Source organism: Tauraco erythrolophus, chromosome 2, assembly GCF_009769465.1.
Source record: "Tauraco erythrolophus isolate bTauEry1 chromosome 2, bTauEry1.pri, whole genome shotgun sequence".
Classification (NCBI taxonomy): Eukaryota; Metazoa; Chordata; class Aves; order Musophagiformes; family Musophagidae; genus Tauraco; species Tauraco erythrolophus.
This window is the reverse complement of record NC_141466.1, coordinates 75,408,220-75,428,447: the sequence shown is the minus strand read 5'-3', so window position 1 is coordinate 75,428,447 and position 20,228 is coordinate 75,408,220. Positions and strand designations below refer to the sequence as shown.

At 42.0% G+C, this 20,228-nt stretch overlaps 1 protein-coding gene across 3 annotated transcripts in view; it reads left to right on the top strand.

The window, feature by feature from the left end:
- PLEKHG1 (pleckstrin homology and RhoGEF domain containing G1) overlaps positions 1–20,228 on the top strand; it is a 125,487-nt gene that overhangs the window by 61,403 nt on the left and 43,856 nt on the right. For 2 of the 3 annotated variants that reach the window (XM_086625197.1, XM_086625183.1), the window contains exon 1: positions 12,335–12,754. In XM_086625197.1, the coding sequence (XP_086481323.1) occupies positions 12,335–12,754 (420 nt within the window). Of the gene's footprint in view, positions 1–12,215; positions 12,755–20,228 lie in introns of those variants that run through there. The other variant, XM_086625190.1, reaches the window with a different exon arrangement.

Genomic DNA, 20,228 nt, shown 5'->3' with positions numbered 1-20,228 from the left:
CAAAGAGATGGGGATTTGAAAAGTGAGCACGCCAGCTAATAGCTGCCGTAACAGGCTGAACGTAGGGGAATAATAACCGATGTAGTGGCCTCTCAGTGTGTCTCTGTGCCTCAGAGCTCAATAGTGAATGCGCAGCATTGTTCGGCCGTGAAAAGTCTCAGAGCTCTTGGGATGTCAGGGCAGACCGAGGGAAACTGATTTTCGGCTTGTAGCCTCCTTGTAAGAGGGCTGGGAGAAGCTGTGGGGCAGTGAGGCGTTCCTCCCTGCTCTTTTGCTGTACCAGCTTCACGCTTGTCGATGGTGAGTTCCCTGCGGGGATCATACAGCTCAGACGCCGACCTATGGCAGAAGGCAAGAGAGAGGGGAAGGATTTTTTTCCCCTCGCCTTTTTGTTTGATGGGTTTCATGGCTGAATGTTAAGGGAAGGCTTTCCCTGGGGGAAGTTAGAAGGTGATGTTTGAGTTTAAGGAAAAGCACGGGCGTTAGAGAAGATAATTCACTGAGGATTTGCAGCTTAACGTTCTTAATTTGATGGCAGGTTTTGGAAGAAAATAAATGTTTTACTGTGTGAGAGTTTTCTTTAAAATAAACCGAGCCTCTGGGTAAGTCGTGAGAATGGCTCTTAAATGATAAACTGTGCACCGAATTATCTTGTGAGTTCCCGTGCGCGTAGGGCATGGAGTTGAGAAACCTTTGATGTTCTCTCTAAAAACAAGAGCAACAAAAGGAATTGTTTTCTAGCACGGTTTGTTGGGAAAACCCTGCACTTCCACCGCAGAGTTAATACATTCTCCCATCCTCAGCCCCCACCCTCACTCATTTTAGAACCATAGTATTTGCCTTTGTGGCCAAGTTTCTCCAAGTCTGGGCTGTGTGTTTTGGATTTGAGATTTTGATTTGGATCCTAGCTCTAATGTTTAAATAAAGAGGGATTTGCTACTCCTTTCTCACCGAAAACAAGCAAGTGGAAAACCCAAACAACAAGAAAAATGATGGGATTGAATGTCCCTATCTGGAAGGAAAGATACAGTGCAAAGGAGAAATCTGAGAAAAATAACTCCTTTGGCTGTACTAGCAGGATTTAAATGAGAGTTTAAGTTTCTGTTTTCCTTGTCTCTGATCTAAACACTGAGTAAGCTCATCTGAGTTGTTTACGGAATACCGGCAGTTGTTTGGGCCACACAGACGGATTTAGGTGGTGTTTGTTATAGTTAACAAGCAGTCTGAAAACTGGCCAATGTCAAAGCGTTTGAAGGCTGCAAAAGAAAAGCAATATAGTATTGACTGTAAAAGTCGGGAAAATGGGAAGGATGGTAGCAGGCATTTGTTATCTGATGCCTTTTTCATCAATGTTTTAAACTTCTGCCCCCTTCCTGTAAAACGTGTAGTGGTATGTTTTTATGAATGAGGTTTCATGCCCCTCTCCTGTTTGTGTTTGTCAGGTGTGGGTTTTTTCCTCTGGATTGACAAAAAATTGCATAATAAATCTAATGGTCAGTAGATTTCTGACTTTTCTTTGCAGGGTGTTACGTGTGAAAAAAAAATTGAATTAAAATACCTCTGAATAGGAATGTTAGAGAATTTTAATACTTTTAAGTCCATAGGATTATTTTTCTGTAGCTGTTGGTAAAGAAGGCATAGAGGCTCTGCAATATATAGCTTTAATAAAATGACTTTCTGGTTTGAATTAAGCATGTTATTGTTCTAATAAGAAGAAAGTGCAGAGAAAGGCTTATGACTCAGTAAGTCAGTCGCTGTGAATTATGCACCAAATGTTCACTGTAGGCAAGTCCAAGCCTCTAATCTGTTTGCTTCTTGCCCTGTAGCTTCTGAAGTGTGACTCCGGGCACTGTTAATCTTGAATACTGGTATGTTGATAAGTGTTGCAGGCATTAACACCATCTGTAGATGGGTGCAGAGGCTACACTGCTCTGTACACCAACACTGCAGTGATCTTAAATAATCTCAGTTCCTGCTTTGCTTCTTGCATTTGAAAGCTCCAAGGAAAGTACTGCTTGTTTGAGACAGGAATTTTGTTGTTCTTGATGTTTTGTTTTCATGAAATAACAGCTAAAAAGTAGTAGGAAGTATTGCATGCAGAGCAGAGTGGTCTTAAAACAAGTCCGAAAGCATTGTGAAGCCACTTCTTCAACAAAAATGTGTTTCTATTGAAGTGGCTTTCACAGAGATACCTTAAAACTTAATGACAAGAAGGGAAGAGAGCGATAGGGAAAGACCAAATCAAGATAAGCAGCAGTTGGGATGTGACAGGATCGTTGGTAGAAATTAAAAAAGGAAGATTTGGTGTGACTGAGTTTTTACAGACCTCTTGTACATGGCAGCAATAAGACACCTTGATTTTCTGCTGTGACCTGTTATTTTGTCACCATTTAGCAGTCTCAGTCTTCTTGACCTTATTTTTATAAAATACCGTACTTAGCTATAGAAAAATATAGTGAGAAGAGCTGTGATATGTTGTACTCCTTTGAACTTGAACACATGCTTGATTTCTTTTTATTTATGCTGTGAGATTTACAAACGCTAATTATTGTATGCTGCAAAAATCTGTTGCAGTCATTTATTAAGTCCTGAGTCCTTTAACTGTCATTGAATACGTTCCTATTGAACTGGGATTTTGAAAGAGCTGTTAGCTTACTGTTATCGTGCCACCTTAAAAATAAGACCTAATGTTCCCTTTTTAGCAGGATGGGTATAAGAAAATGACTGATGACTTGAAATGCCAGAGCCAGTCTGTGGTAGAGCCAGACCATCATTATGACTTAGTTCCAGCCTGGGTAGAATTTAAGGATTCTTCTCCCCAAGATGTAAACATGAATACTGCTTTCTGCAGCTTTTATTTTTATTCAAGAGAGGAAACCCAGAAGAAAGTTTTTATTTTATTGTAAATGTGAACATCTGTTAGTGTGAGTCTGGTGTTACTATTTCAGTTCTGTTTCAAAATTCTAGTTACTAAACTTCCTGAGATGCAGAGGAGGTTCCAGTAAGTGTCTGCAGTTCAAAAGCAAATGGGAGAAATCATTTAGGTGGATTTAAAGAAAAACATCAATTATTTAAAGCTTCTGAAACTCACTTCTATTTGGCATCTAACGAAGTCAGCTATTCCAGAGAACTGGCTTTTACAAAATATGGATTTTTTTCAGGCAGGATTTTTACTGGAAAGGTTTGGAAGTCAACAGTGGCAGAAATGAAAAACAGACTGTTAAAAAGAGTTTAAAAGAACTAATCTCTTTGTGCTAGATATTGTAGTTATGAGCTCTTGTTAAATTGGAAGAGGTGAGTTGTACAAAGATGCCTTCTTTGTGGTCACACAATTAATTTTTTCACTGTAACTGGTACGAATGAGTCCTAGATGCTATGTTTCCTTCTACTGAAACTGTGCATCCCTCTCTAAAGTTTCTTTGCCTACTTTACTTTGCTAGCTATGCAACAGTTAACATTTTTTAATCTTAAAAACATCCCAATGTTCTTATTAAAGCAACAAGCGTCTTGTGCTGTGTTGGGAAAGCCTAGCCAAGACCTCCAGGGTGCTTGTGCTGCAACGGGCTTTGAAAGGTTGTGAACTTCAGCAGCAACTTTATCTGAATCAGATGAAGTTGAAAACTTGCCTTGGCAGTGGTATGTTGGTGTGACAGGGCATCTACTTGGAGCAGCAGACTAGTCCAGGGAGAAGCAGAAACCAGACCTGATGTCCGAGCACTGTTACGGTGATGTGGCATAGGACGGAAAGACACTAGTAATGTGCCAGCAGCAAGGCCTGATCCTGTATGGTGCTGGGCGGAAAGAAGAGTCTGTGGATTTTTCATTCAGATCATGGCACTGAAGTTTGAATGTAAAAATACTAAAACATTCAGGCAGCATCATGTTTAACAGTTACTGATTACTCTTCTTTAAAGAAAAGGATGTAAAATCTTTGATTGCATTATTATCTAGGGTATTATTCTTCCATATGCATTCATATCTACGTGTCTTCACTGAATTTTCATTTGCTCTGATTTAGAAAAGAATAGAACAGAAAAGAATCAGGCCATCTTTTTTTAAAAGAGAGAAGCAAGCCTTCAAAATTCACAAGGAGGTGGAAAATAATCCCTTTAAAAGGACCATAAATGGAGCATTGGATCCATATGCTCTATTTGTGTTGCAGTGCATCCGCAGCATGTGATAGCTTGTTCCTTTTGTTAGGTGTCTCTGCAGTACTGTATACAGATTAAATAGCTACTGCATTGCAGAGAGTTATTAATACATTACTTTGCACTTCCAGTGAAGATGTCAGTGTGTCCTTAAACCTGAATGTACCCTGTGGTTGAGTTATGTTTTTTTTTTAAATTTTGCTGAGGAAAACTTATTTCTTCAGTAAATCCTTAGCCAATTGAGAATCATAGAATAACATTATTCCTAACCTCTATAAACTCCGTTTATTGTTCAAGTTTAGAAAAATCAAGGCTTTGTTCCAAAGTAAAAACAGGTCACCCTTCTCTTAATCCTGATGCTTTAATAATGTGATCTTATGACCCTGTGCATGCAACCAGAGGGAGCAGAAGATGAGGCAGGGATGCAGCTCCTAAAAGATAACACAGATAAACAAAAGCCAAACTCAGGTGATAGCAAATGCTAGAAAAGGAGAAGTAGGGCAAACCTTTTATTTTTGTGGGATATCTGCGTAGCATTTCATTGGCGATGCGCGTTAGACGGTGAAACAGAAGGCTTTTGAGTTTCTAGTCTCTCGCGCTGACAGCTGTCAGCACTGTGTGTGTTTAGAGTGATGGGGGTGAGGGGTTGTTCTTGGGGAAATCTTCCTGTATAGGGTAGACTGCTGCTGACTTATACGTGGGGATGTAAGGGAGAGCTAAGGTCAAACGTGGATGTGTGGAGATGAAAGAGCAAGGCAGAGCAAAGTAAGGACCTCAGCTCTGTTCCCTTCTCCTCCCCGCTCAGTAACGCTCGTGTGCCTCTGCGTCGCCGTAGCTCCTGCTTATACCCAGCCTGCTGAAGCAGATGTGGGAAGCTCTCTGTCACTGGCTGCCTCTGGGTCAGTCATTGGGCTCGATTCAAGCCTTCAGAGTTCAGGAGGTTTGTCATTGCTGAATGACGAAGCTGCTGGCGTTGTTTGTATGTCACAGAACTCCACAGAAGTGCCCGAGCAATGCCTGTGACTAGTTGATGCTCTGCAGGTCTGCCCAGGAGTTACTTCAGACCTCCCTCGGTGGTGACGAAAGCTCCATAGGCAAGGTGAGCATAAAGTGTGAGGAAGCAGAGGTCCAGAGGAGTGAATGATTAGCTCCTGATAGAAATACCTGTGAATGCGGAACATGGCAAACGTATGGTAAATTTGCCACATTGAGGTTATTTGATTGAGTACCTGGGTGCTGTACTGTGTATGTACCGAGGACACTGGGACCAGCACTGGCCATCCTGTGCCTGTGAGTGTGTCCAGGACTCATAGATACATGTTGGTTCTGTCTGAAGTATGGCACAGATCTTGCCAAGCATACATGTGTATGTATATCTTTTAATGTAAATATGTAGTACTGAAAAAGAAAAAACAACCCTCAAAAACTACAGGGGGATGTATGTGAGAGAGAGCATGTCTCCAGAATCTCGGATGCGGCGGCGTGGCAACAGGTTGTAAACACCTGATCTTTTAGCCTGGGCAGAAAGGGACTTTCACCTTGACAGCCCTGTTGTTAGATCAAAGTGTTTCACAGCTTTGTGAATGGTCTCAAGGCTGTCTTTGCTTCCTTTTTCTACCTCCAGTTTCCTGCTGAAGGGTGTTGTTGAGGGACTGTGCTCTTCAGGAAAACTCACAATGAAGCTGAGGCCATGTTATGTACAAGGAGAGGGGCAATTAATTTCAAGTATAATTTTAAAGGTAGACGATCTCTTTGCAGGCCAGGTTTTAGCACGCAGCTGGGAGAGCACAGCTGGAAAGTGGCACCAGCAGCTGAGAACTCTTCTTTTGCCTCCCAGCTCCAAGATAGAAATGCGACCACCCCCTCCGCAGGCCGAGAGAGCTATTAGCTTTCCCACCGGTTAGCACAGGTCTATATCCATTTTTCTCTTTTTCTCCATTTCTTCATCTTTGCTCCTGTTTCTTCTCTCACTATCCCCTTCCTCGTGAAACTCCTGGTTTTTTTTCTTTTCTTTTACTTTGCTTCATTGTGATTTATCACAGAGCATTTGCTGGTTTGTTTTTCACATTTTCTTCCAAAAGTCCCTCTCTCTTGAAAAAAAACACTGAGGCTTTGCAAACACCCTGCAAAAGCTTGTTCCTGTTTATGTTAGGGCAGAATAGAATCCAGAACGATCCTATTGCTAAGGATCATCCTATTGTGTTGCAGGTTCATGGGAGTTTCTTACATAAACATTGAAATTTCGCAATACCAGCAGGTGATTTATTTGCTTTACATGCTTGTCGATATTGCCTGCAAATCAAGGAGCAAAGTGTAATGAATGCTGTGGAAGCAGGGGCTCTATTTGATGTTTTCACAGCGTTATGCCCAGAAAAATGGAAGTTAGTGGGTGTTGCTCAGTGAAGTGTGCATTTTAAAGTTACCCACAGTGATGCCCATTGTCCTGTCCCTCAATTGCATGATGTCATTTTTCATTTAAGGCTCTTGGCGATGCCAAAGACTGTCGGTGCGCTGGGAAAAAGGCAGTGAGAAAGTTGTGAATCAGGTTTCTGTAAAGCCTTTGTGTTTAGGGTTTCGATAGATAAAAGCTGACTCATGCAATATTTCTGGCGAAGGAGCTGCACAGACTAGTAAGAGCTTCTCGTTTTACCTGAGTGCCCAATGAGGTAATTCGGGAACAGTTGGAGGCAGAGTCCGCGCCTCTCCTCTGCCGCACAGGTAGGTCCTGGGTTGTTCGGAGAGGACTGGAAAAATAGAGAGGGCTTGTTCGTCCTGGGTGCGAGGAGCCAGAGACATTCCTCAGTGGTGAGATACTGTCGCAGAGGATTTTCCCGTGCAATAACCTTCTTGGACATTAGTGTGCTTGGTTGTGACAGAGGCTATTGCGCTTTAAATATCGTGGGGAGGGGGTGCAGGGGCCGTAATTTGACAGAGGCACATTCGTTGGTGACTTTTTTCCCTCATTGTAAGGTTTCTAATAATGAGATTTCTGTTGCTCAAAGTTCAGTTGAAGTACTTGGCAGCGTGTCGTTTGTGATAGTTCAGACTAGAGATATAATTCTGCAAATACATTAGCTCTTTAATGTGATTTTGTTCACAGAGGGTGTTAGTTTTAGAAAAGATACATGTTCGTATGCAAAATTTAGTAATTAAATCTGCTGACCTTCCCTTGGATAATATTCAGAGCAGAGGATATGGGAAGTGTATTTAAGATCATGTTGGGATTCTTGTGATGGATGTATTTTAATCTTTCTCGGTCAGGCAACTGTATAACATTTATGTTTCTCAATTCCAGTGCTGCATTTGAATTTGATACTGAATGTAGAAATTGTTCTAAGCAGTCTGGCTTAATTGTGTCCACACTATGAATGCTTTATTTGAAATATGACAATATCTCAAGGAAAATACAGGAAAGATTTCTTGTAGTCTCGTCACTTTTATGTAGCTAAACTTCCAGAGGATGTGAAGCCTGTAATTTCTGGTAATGTTGACTTTGTAGATAACATCTGAGGTGCTCTTTTTCATGCCAGGAGAAAGGCAACAACAATACTAATTATGAATATAAATTGACTTGTGAGTTTTCAGTCATGCAGTATGTCTTAAAATGTCATGTGCAGTAAACAACTTGGAGGAATAAACACCTATATTTAGATAGGGCTTGAGGATCTTTGTATTTAAATATAAAACTGACTTAAAGCACTTTATCTCTCATTGTATGCTAAAGTTCTGGAGTAGCCAAAGCTGCAGAGATAATGGAAAACCATTTATCATTACCATGAATATAGTTACAGGAAAGAGCTGTTTGTTAAAGAAAAGTGATAGAAGAAGTGTATGCATTTTTGGTGAGAGCTTGTTTATAACTGCATGCTGAAAACACGAGCTACACCAGGGTAGTTGCTTTGTGTGTGCCTTCAGCGTAGTAACTCATACTACAGTTGCCTGTTGGGGTGAAACGAGTGTCTCTTGCCCTTGCACCACTGTGGAGCAGGAACATGATGTTGTTCTCGCTGGGGGAGGGCTCTGGGATTGCACGCTCTGTGTGTGTGTGTGTGTCATGGCGGGGAGGTTTGCTGGGGAGGGGGAGAGGCTGGCTGAATTCATGCAAAGGCACAAACAAGAAATGACCTTGTTCAGGGAGCGTTGTTTCCTTGTGAGTAGGGGCAAGTAGTAATTATCCTCCTTTTAGTGCTGAACTAACAAGTAATTACTGTTATGCCTTAATTAAAGTATGCAAATTGAAGATTTCAAATTTTTTTTTTCCTCCCCAGACTGAGTTAAATACCGTTATTCACAATTCACAGAAGTTCGCAATATTATTTTGGTTCGTTGTTGAAGAGGTTCAGTGAACAAAAGAAGGCCTAACAAAATAAGCAGTGACCCGGGCCGGACGTGGGTCAGGGCATACAAGACTTGCTCAGAGCGTGTGCTTCTGTGAGGGTCTGGGGGTACCTACAATTACACAGCTCCTTTTTGCAGCCCAAGTTTTGGTGAATGCACGTACCATCTACCGTCCGGTGCTGCTGCTGGAGCTGGTGGCTGGGGGGTGAGGGGCTTGTAAATCAGTCCGCAGGGTGTGGGAGAAACAAACTTGGCTTTTTGTAGTAAGTTTGTATGAAATAAATTTTTAAGAGGTTACAGGGTTTGCAAAGGCACCGATTCAGTTATGATACACTCAAGAGAGCAGTCTTGGGGGAGGCTGTTTCCCCTCTCCCCTCACTCTCATTAGTTCACTTGCGAATTTTTCACCGGGCAGTCGGCACAGACCTAAGGCAGCTGCCGCAGGAGTGAAGTTATTTTGCAATAAAACTGTACTAGAGCTCTGCAAAGCCAAATGTGGACCCTGATGAGAGAAAAAAGGATGGGCACATGGCTGTGGCCATGGCCTGGATTCAGCTGCTGCCTCTTCTTACGGACTTATGGCTGCAGAAATCATCTAAAATACCTGTTCCTCGTTTCAACAGCGGGGGTAATGCTGCCTAGTCACAGAGAGGTTTCTGAAGATAAACGCGTGAAGTCTAGGAAGATTTACAGATGCTGTGCTGTTGGGAAGGGCTATGGGTTTGTAACAGCTGCCTGTAGCTGAGGCAGAGCTGGAGGGCTGGGCAGAGCCAGGGCTGTCCCCAGGCACTGGCGTCCACGGTGCAGAGTATTTGGTACAGGGCTTGCCAGCTGAGGAAGGGCAGCTGCTTCCCGGTTTTGTGCCACGCTGGAGTCCCCGGTCCCGCATGTCCTGCCTTTCTGCAGGCTTCGCCAGCTGCGTCGGTGCCTGACTGCCCCTCTGCAGGAGCACTGGGCGCCGGTGCCGTCCATGTGGACCCTGAGAAATGCATTTTGCTCTCCATAGAGGAGCCAAATGACCAATTTGCACCTGGTTGGGAAAGCGTTCAGAATGCAGTAAAAAGTAAGTTTCGAGGCTAGCAGTCAGGATGAGGCTTTGAGGACAAAACAGACCAAGATTTTCAAGTAACAAATAGTCCACTTGGTGTAATTTATGTAGGAACATACAGGAATAGTCATTTGTATGAAAAGTGGAGGAACTTGAGTCAACTGTGTTGCATGCAACTAATTAGCCATGCCTAGCAGGTGCCTGGGGTTCGCCAAGGTTGGTGGGAATACAGGTGTTAAAAGAGCAAGCCCATTTTAACTGTTACAACTAATCCTTTTAATAAGCAATGACATTGTCATTAAACAAGAAAATAAGGGATTTTGTTTGTTTTGTTTTTCTCAGACATTTTAAGATCTCCCAATGCTTCTGGCTACAAGTATATCTTATGAAAAACTACTTTTAACGTTTATTCTGACTCACGTCTCATTGGCCTGAACAGTGTTTTGTTTGGTTTTTATATTAGTGAGCTTGACAATGTTTGTGAAGCAAAGATTACATATTAATGCCTTCAGGTTATCTGAGAGGCAGACCGCATATCGGTGAAACAGGAAGAAAAGAGCATGGAATAATGGAATGTCACAGGAACTCTTTATTTCCCCCCCGTAAATGTGGCTAATCAGGTGTTTCTTTGTCATGTAATTTTAGTAAAATATCTTGGAGTAAGTTAGTGGAAGTTATCCCTGTTATCTTGTTTATCCTGTGCATTTTTCAAGGGGGTTTACATCTGCACGGCAACATTGTGCTTTCTAACTGAACATGAAAAATGATCCAAAGCTGATAACAAAAATACATTCTTCCTTATCAAAAATGCATACTTTCTTATCACAAGCAATAGGAAGGCAAACATCTTTGTCCATACCTGTTTAGAAACAAGAGAACTTTTACTGCATTCTTCAGTTCTAAATATTTTCCTGGTTTCTTCGTTTATGTTTTATTTTGGAGTTTTTACTTGATGTGGTTTATTCAAGAAGGGTAAGAAAATAGGCTTCTATGCTGCAAAACCAGAAGAACCTGGCACAAAGAAAGGCTATAGATTTTCAGACTTCAAGGTAAAACCAGGGGTGCAGAAGTGCCAAATTAGGTTTTTAATCTAATAGCAAATTTCTGACCCATGTAATGAGCAAATTACTCTCAGTGTTAATTCCGTGTGTTACCTTCAGGGCAATACTTCTTAACAGAAAGCTAATACCATCATCACTGAAATGGCAGTATTAATTACTCATGTAGAAGTAAAATCTTACGCATTCAAGATAGGCCAAATAAATCAAACATTCTTCTCTGGGCTGGTGGTTTTTTTTTTTTGTTTGCTTTGAATTGAGGTTTTCTATTTTTAAATAAATAGCAGTGTTTGATTTTGAAAAATGAGAGCGTGGCTTTCCACTTTGAATAGAATTCTCTCTTCCTGCCCCCGCCCCCACCCCAGCCCCAACCAGCTGCTGCAGGAGCAGTGTTTGGGAGGACGTAGCAAGTTTGCCTCAGTTGAAGATGGGCCACCTTAAAGGTTGAGCGGGTTTAATTTGCAGCTTACTTGCTTTATGGTTTCTTTACTGAAACTGCTGTCTAGGGCTGTAATTGCCAGTAAGATTTTTGAAAAATGAGGTTGTTGATGAAACAAAATAAGGACTAAGCTACCACTGTGTGGGTAGCTTTAGTATTGCTTTTCTTCCTAAATTGTCGCAAGTTTCTCTTTTTCATAGGACAGATGTTCTGAAATTCTTTTGAGTTTGAGGCAAGATTTTTTCGGTGGACACTTCTTACTAAAACAAAACCTTAAAGTATTGAATTTACCTGCAGCTGCCTTTTGTGGATTCTCATGGGGCATCACAAACAACTTGGCCAAAGGGATATCTGCATTGCATCGTGGACAGTGTCCTGCAGGGCATTTCGGCAGTTGAAATGCCGACAGGAAGACAGACATCTTACTTTGTTGTTGCACTGATTCGAAAAACAGCTTTGGGTCAGTTCAGTAGGGGGTAATATTCTGGCTTGAGCTGAACAGTTTTAGAATTTACTTATTTTCCCAGTAGAAAGCTGAATTATTTGGCAGCACTCTTTCCTGCGGGAACTCTTTTTTTCAGAAACTGTGTTATTTTCATTGGGAAATCATTCTGGCTTTAGTGTTTTTGTACAAGCCACAGAGCTGGTAATTGATTACTGCTTTTATTTTTTGTTTGTCTGTTGGCCTTACAGTATTCAAAATGAAAGATACTGCCTGGTATCACTGTGTGATTCTTGAGTTTTCCAAAGCCTCCAAACCAGGGTCAGTGTTCAGCTTGGAGATAGCAGGGACTGCTCCCAACAGAGTTGGGTTTTTTTGACCTTGGGGAAAATCTCTGAGTCTTATTTCTCTCCTGCGCGATTCTTATTTCTCTCCTGTGCTGAGCCTGGGCAGTGCATGTGCTAGCACCAAGCCCAGCACCCTGGCACAAGAAGGACGTGCCAGAGACATGTATGTGAGCAGGAGACATGTGGTGCCTGTGTTGTAGCCTCCAGTGAGGGATCCCCACCACCTAAAAAGCATTAGAACCACAGTGACTCCCAAATCACGTTGTTCTGGTTGTCTTTTAGTTTAAAATAGAGTTGTGGCAGTTTTGTGTGCAAAAAGCTTTAAAAGTAGCTATTGTCAACCTTTGTGTTATGTGGAACAGCAACAGTAAACCCACTTCTGTTTATTTTTTTAGATGACTTCCAGTTACCTCTCGGTGTTTTACCAGCTGTGACGGAGGCCCTTGACTCCAAGACGAAAGGGGAAGATTTGCACAAGGAGAGCAGACCTTTTCGCTACTGTGACAAAAAAACCATGGACCTGTCAGACAGTGACCGTCCTGTCAGCTTTAGCTCCACTTCCTCCTCTGCTTCCTCCAGGGACAGCCACTGCTCCTTTGGAAGCAGAACGACCTTGGTTTCAAACAGCCACTTGGGCTTGTTCAACCAGGATAAAGAAGCAGGTGCCATCAAGCTAGAACTGGTCCCAGCCAGGCGCTTTTCCAGTAACAAGCCACGCAAAAACTCCCCTGCGGAGCAAGAGGATCCTGAGGAAAGCCTTGAAAAAAGGCTAAGCATGCCAAGGAGAGCAGAACCAAAAGGAGCGAGCAAAAACTGTGCCATGTCTCTGGTCACAGAGCCCGCCAGTCCCAAGCTCCTCTACGTAGACAGAGTTGTCCAAGAGGTTCTGGAGACAGAGAGGATGTATGTGCAGGATCTAAAAAGCATTGTGAAGGTAGGAGTCTTGGTTAAGATAGTGTTAACTGTTCCATAATGCTGTTTTTCACATTGTTTGATTTCACAGCAGGACAGATGGACCTGACAATGGAATTGGCATTTACTGGTCTTTATAAATTAGTGTAACATCATTGTTCTTGTGTGTTTCTAGTTTTTATTTGATTAGCTAAATCTAAGCTGTTACTACGTGTTCATGAAGAAATAACAGAAAAAAACATTCTACAATTGACAGCAGTAGCGAACAGAGTGGTAAACTCTTTGCAGCAATGTTTATTTACCAAAAAAAAAAAAAAGTACAGTGCTCCGTTTCCTAGAATGTCTAGTAAGATGCAAACAGCAGACACCTTATTTGCCCCTTCAAATTCTTTTCTGAAGAGTCTCACTTAGTGATTCTTTCCCCTCTCCCCAAATCCTAGTTCTGCAGGTTCTTTCCTGCCTTTTTCTCTCCTCCTTTCATGCAGCTCACACCTGCAGTCTGTTCACTCCATGTCCTTGGCCTGTAGTATTTAATATGGCATGTGTATTTGTTGGAAAACTGTATTGTTTGGCTGCTATATGAAAGAATTATGTTTTCTTTAACACTAATTCTGAATGGGTGGTGCTAATAAATGGGTTAGCATTTATAGCAGCAGTGAAGTTTTTGTCCAATCCACAGATGAAAAATATCTTTCATTTCCCCTTTCTAGTACTGGAAAAAATATGGATGAGTCCTTTTGTGGATTGTTCTGCTCACTCCACATACTTCTAACTGTGCCATCAGTGTCATGTTCTTTCGTGTTTTTGAAGATGACAGTTAAGTCCCTTGACTATTGTTCGTAGTCCATGTACTTAATCTACGTGTGTGTGACTACCCACAAAGAAAAATTTCTTGGGATGTTTAATGCACTGTTTATAGAATAGATACCTTTAGGTAGCTGTATGAGGTCATCTGCAAAAGGAAATACCAGTTAGTTGGAGACACTCTCCCCACCCACAGTTCCAATCTGCTTGGTCCACCAAGCAATGAGCAGGAAAAAACCCCAAGGCTTTGATAACACAAATGTGTGTCATGATTAAACATCTCCACCCCACCCCTAGAATTCTCAGGAAAAAAAAGGCTTTTTCTGCAAGACTTTACTGGTTTCTGTAGTTGCTGCTATTTCTCTGCATTCAGCTGTTGCCTAAGTTCCGTTTTGAAGTGTTTTAAGTTTCATAGATTTCATAGATTTCTAGGTTGGAAAAGACCTTAGAGATCATCGAGTCCAACTGTCCCTAATCCCCATTAAACCATATCCCGAAGTAGATCATCCACCCTATTCTTAAACACATCCAGGGATGGAGACTCAACCACCTCCCTGGGCAGCCTATTCCAGTGGCTGACAACCCTTTCAGAGAAGAAATACTTCCTAACATCCAACCTGAATCTGCCCTGACTAAGCTTATACCCATTTCCTCTTGTTCTGTCACCCATCACTAATGTAAAGAGCCCTTCCCCCACCTCCCCACCATCCCTTCTCAAGTATTTGTAGGCTGAAGTTTGTCATATTCTGCACAAGCAAGCCACCTTCTGTGTGTTCACTAGGCACAACCTCCGTGGTTTTGGAAACCTTAGCTCTCACTCATCCTCCTATGCAGTAAGCTATGCAGCTTGAGAAACTGGAAACTATCATTAAAATCTTGAAACAGATTTTCCATTTACAAGTAGGAAGGCCAACAAACACTTGCTAGAATAAGCATCACTACAGTAGGTGTGGAGTAAATGTGGCGAATGCTCTTGATGTTAGGAAAGAACTGGAGGAATTTATCTGTGAAATACCCAAGCGTATTTCCTACAGCAACTAATGAATAATGAATCTTGAAAGCTTTGTGTGGCACTAGACAGCCTATTGGAGAAATGGAGAGGCTGGCAGTGAGGCTTGTCTTAGGTAGGTGTTGAGGATCTGAAGGCTTCAAAGGAACTTCTTCCCAAATGGTGAGGAGAGTGGGGACCCTGCTACCTCAGGCTGTGCACGTTGTTTCCTTGGTCTTAGGGGAGGGAGGTGGAACTGGAAGCATGTTACAGAGGAGTCCATTTTATCTGTTTCTCGGGATTCTTTTTCTCCGCAAGTTACCTTAGCAATGCTGCAATGATTTACCTAACCAGGGGTGGTGGTTGTGAGAAGGATGGGAAGACGCCACAGACATCTGCAGGAGTGTCGCAGCCTCAAAGGATTTGATTATCCAGGGCTCCGTGACTTGAGGCCATTTAGTTTGGCAGCCAGCTAAATGGCGCTGAGCCAAACTAAGATGAAGGGAAGCAGCTTGATCTGTCTTATTTTCCAGATAAACATGGGTCAAATTTTGGCAGCTGGTTAGGAAATAGGATGAGAATGGGAACAGGGTCAGAGGACAACTGCTGCCCAAGAAGTGTCTGGGAACTGAAGAGATACATGAAGGTGGGAGCCGGTGGAGGAAAGCATAAGCAAATGAACCAGTGCTAAGGGGAGAGAGAGAATCATTAGAGGGAAAACAATATGAGGAAATGAGAGAAAACCCAGGAAGTAGAAAGTTGAGGGGAGTATGAAATTGGTTGGAACTGGAGCTCTCTAGCCAGTTTTGCAGCTAACTGCAATACAGCAGCTTATGTACACAGACTATAAATAGTAAGATAGCTTTTTTATTTTGAGGTGTTTTTTTCAGGAGAAGGGAAGGAGGAAGGGAAGCAGGGCAACCCGGGTAGAAAAAGATGTCAGACTGAGGATGGCATAAGAAAAAAAAAGGAGGAATGAATGGGTACTATTTTAATCACCCTCTACCCCGAGATGAGAACTGTCGGTACAATCTAGTCTGCTGCTTTTTGTCCCCTGGTAGTGGGAATTTGCTGATGCTGCTTTCTTTGTAGACAATGGGAACTTAAAAAGAACGTATTCTTACTGTTGTTTCCAGCACTTAGAAACAGGTTCTAGAGCTAGAACTGAGAGGGTGTTAAAACTCACGTCCATGAATCTACTCTCTAAATTTCTGGTGTAAAGCAAAGCATGTTTGCCTGTGATGCACAGTCAAGATTTTTGGGTTTTTGTTTGTTTTTAGGTTGGTCAGTGGTGGTTTGTGGTTTTGGTGGTGGTTTTTTTTTTGGGGGGGGGGAGGGGTGGTGGTGGTGGTGAGGTTTTTTTGTTGGGTTTGGTTTGTTTTGGGTTTTAGTATGTCCACACTCTTTCCTGTCATCCAGATCATTAATGAGTAGCTTAAACAGGACTGAACCCAGTATTAACCCCTGGGGTATGCTGCTAGTTACTGGCGTCTAACTAGATTTTGTGCCTTTGATCACCACCCTCAGAGCCTATCCATTCAGCCAGTTTCAATCTATCACTGTCTACTTATCCAACCCATACTTCATCAGCTTGTCTATTAGAATCTTTGGGGAGTCAGTGTCAAAAGGCTTTCTGAAGTCAAGGTAGACAATATCCACTGCTCTCCACTTAGCTACTAAGCTAGTCATTTCATCGTAGAAGGTTATCAGGGTGGTCAGCTTCCCCTTGGTGAATCCATGGTGACTATTCTTGATTACCTTCTTGTCCTTCATGTGCCTGGAACTGGTTTCCAAGATTAGTTGTACATAAATGTAAAGAACATACACAGCTGTACACAAATGACCCATTAACATCCATGCTGTGAAATTGCTTGTAGGATCCTGGTGCTGTTCATCTTATCCAAAGTCAGCTCGTTAAGAGTTAGGCTAGTATAGTATTTTGGGCAGTGTCCTTTCAGCCTGTGTTATACTTAGAACATGTAGAGTTCTCATGCTTGACATAAAAGACTGTGGAGTGAATGGGGGAGAATGTAATTTCACTCTTTTTGCTGCCCTTTATTGATCTAATGTTGTAAGGTCATTAATAAGTAAATAAATAAAAATAAACTAAAGAGGTATAACTTCTATTGGCTTTTGAGTATCTGGGTGGTCTTTGTTCTTAACAGCACCGAAATGCTAGACAGATGTAGAAATCGACTTCATAGGACATGGCTAATGTGATCTTTAACTGATACTGTAGACCTGGTGAGGTTCTTCAGCTTTCTTTGAGGTTGCTTTCATGGGCTTAGAATGAGTGAGAGGAGGCCATACAGGCACTATGTGGCTCCCTTTGCCTCAGGATACACGTTAAAAACAACTACTTTTCTAGCAGTACAACCATTTTCTCTGTGACCAGAAAGAACAGTTGAATTATGATTGTTTTGAGGCATGCTGCTGTGATTCTTGCACAGGCAAGCATTGTAACAAAGATAGAGTGAACTTTTCCATTGTTTAGTGTGTTTTATCAGATTATCTGTTAAGTATAATTAAAATTTTGAATTAGTACATCTTGAAGCGTGTTTTGGGCAAGTTTGTGATGAGAAATCAGATAACTCTGCTTCCTGTTTGTGTCATGATGACAGGTGTACTGGCCAGGGCAGAACCTGCAGACCTTCTCTTCAGGACCCAGCCTGACTTTTTCAAGTAGTAATTTAGTTAGAGTAGGCATAAACTTCAATTAGAGTAAATTACTGAAGTAACTTATTTTTCCTGAGTAAAATGCTGTCCCTGAGTTTATTATAAAAATGTGGTTTGCTCTTGCGATCCATCGGAGCCAGAAGCCCATGTTCATAATTTGTACAAATGCTTGTAACTGTAGAAAGACATCCACATTTGTGTTTTACCTTTGCAAAATGAAGGAATAATGCAGATGCACTGTTATAGTGCATGCATCTGTCATGTTACATTAAGTACACTCTCACAGTGATACCAGCCCATTGAGAACATCTAGATCGGCTGCATGAACTTCACTCATTTGATATGAGAGCTCCTATCAGTAAAATAATACCAGTAAGAAGTCATTAGCATCTCTACAGTAACTAGAGGGAAGTGAAACACATGTTGTCTGTGCATTTCACAAATATTTTATGCAAATGGCGACTGAGCTTCAGGAATCTTGAACTCCATCCGAAAACTGGAATACTTCTTTTATGTGAATGAGTTCCCCTACCCTTTCACTCCAAATGTGACATTTTTAAACCATCCCCACTGGACTAGTTGAGGTCTCTCTCCTATTTCCTCTCCAGATCTTTTGTCCCCTGCACTCTTTTTTTTTTTTTTTTTACATGTAAGACTCCTTATTCAAACCTTTTTACCTAGAAAGTCCCATTCTCCTCTGCACAGTCTTCTGCCTACAGTCTCCCTGCCCATCTGTCCTACATCTTCTCTCAATAAATCCCATCCTCATCCCCTGTCAGTCCATATTGTCTCATTTCCTCATGGGATTTATTGCTTTTTAATCTTTCTCTTTCCCGTGTTTGTAGTGTCTGCTAACTCCAGATCTCTCTCCATAGTTCTCTTGGCAGGTCTGAAAACATTCTCTTAAATAACTTGTCACAGTCTTTTTGCCAGATCTCTTAACAGTTCTCCCTCTATGCCTCAGCTTTTTTTTTTTCATTCTTTCTTTTCTTCTAACAGTGTTTTCATCACCATTCCTAATTTCTCTGCCTTCTTAAGTTCTTCTGAAATTCAGTTTCCATCTTCTGGTATCCATCAAGCTTTGTTCCTGTTTTCTCCTTCCCTTCTTTCTGTAGGACTCCTTTGTGTCTCCTCTGGCCTGGAACTGCATAGCAGACTTCTCCGCATTGCATAAGGTTTGCAGAAGGTCACTGAGACACAGGAACAATCTTTTCCCTGCTCTTACTTCAGAGGAGCAGATCTGAACCAGGTATGACTGGCAGCATCAAGCATGGCAATTGTGGGTTAAGACCTTGTGAAGCCTGAGCTGAGACATGCAAAGGACCATTGCTAAAAGCTCCTGTTGGGAGTATGGGAATTTGAGGAGTTTCTTCCTCTTCCCTCCCCTCCAGAAGCACCCTCCCCCCAAAATGGTCAATTATGTGGAGATTTAGACAAAGGCAGCGCAGGGTGTACTCTCGGAAACAAAGTCTCCATTATACTCCAGTCTGCTACTGCCCTTCCTTGAGATGTGAGGGTATGGTTCATGTCCCTGCTAGTCAGCCTGGGGGTGCTTGTCTTCTCGGAGGAAAGGTCACCAAAATTTTTCAACATGAGCAAAGGAAAACAAGGGCATTCTTTCTCAAAAAGGCCTGGGGGAATGCTTTTGCTGAAATCTCCTAAACCAACTCAGCAAGGAGGCAGGTTTCTGTCATGGAAAGCTTCATCCGAGGTGAGCATGTCTGTCAAAGTTATATACCCCTTGGGATGGGGAGAAGCCTTGTAAGGGGAGATATTGGACATTTGCAGTTGTGCATACATCTTGTGGCGCCAATGATTAACGGAGGCCCTTCTGAGAGGAAGTCAATATCAAGAGTTTTATTGTTGCCAGCCTCCTGCCTCCCAGTGCTGTGGTTAAGACGATGTTTCTTTCTACATTTTAGCCAATTAGTTAAACAGATAACTCTGAAGACTGCATGTGCACTTCTTGCAGTGTGTGAGTAAAAGCATAGCTACTTGTGCACTGGGTTTTCGAATAACATAACTCTTAAGAGAAAGTTAATTCCTCATAGGTTCAAAAGGTGGGAATCCCAATATAGCTCAAGCATCCCAGAATGTTTGTTTCTATGTTATACTTAATTTCCATTTGCAACCTCTTTTTCTGTGGCTGCTAACCTACGTGCCTGAGGAAGGTACCTTTAGATCGTTGATATAAGTTGCACGTGAAGATGTTACTCTGGAAGAGCACCTCTGTTTTGCAGAATAGAATTCTGGCACTCACCAAAAAGAAATGGTTTGATTAGCAGAGCTGCCCTTCATGAGTGTTTTGGAGATGAGAAATTTCCCATGGTGCTTCAAGGGAAAGTTTATTGAATGTTATTGAGAAGATAACTGTGATGCGAGAGAATCTACCAGTCCCTTCTGTATAAGCACCCTGAATTTTATGGCACTGCTGTAATCACCAGGCTGTAATGAGGCATTCTTTTGAGGTTTTTCATCACTTTTATTTCACTCAGTATAGGGAGCAGTGATGCGTGGTCTCACAATTAGTATTTTTCTACAGTGCATTAAGGCCAGAAGTTTGCGTGCTGTATCAGTGGCTGTAAAGCTGTCGAGCAATACTCCAGCTTCACGTATAGGCACTGCAGGTTTGCAAGCCTAGTCTGTCTGACAAAGACTGCTGACACACTTCATTTGTTTGTCTTAAACCTTGAGCACAAAAGAGAGAATGAAGGTGATGTGTGTGATTTTTAGGAATTTTACTCTTAATTTCCTTACAAACAGAGTGCTGATTTAGAAACAGGCTCTCCTCTCTGGGGCCAGCTGCAGAGCCTGTCTCATACAGAGAGAAAAACCGTTTTGTTTAGATTTGAAGTAAACCAGCGATTTTCAGAGTCAGATTCTTCCTTCTTCAAAGTGTATCCTGCTATGACATAAAAAGCAGTTAAAAGCAGGTTAGCACACATGCTGTTCTTTCTGACTAGCGAATGATCCTTATGCATTTAGCAAATTTGGATGAGCAACTTAAATTACATGCAAAACAAATACT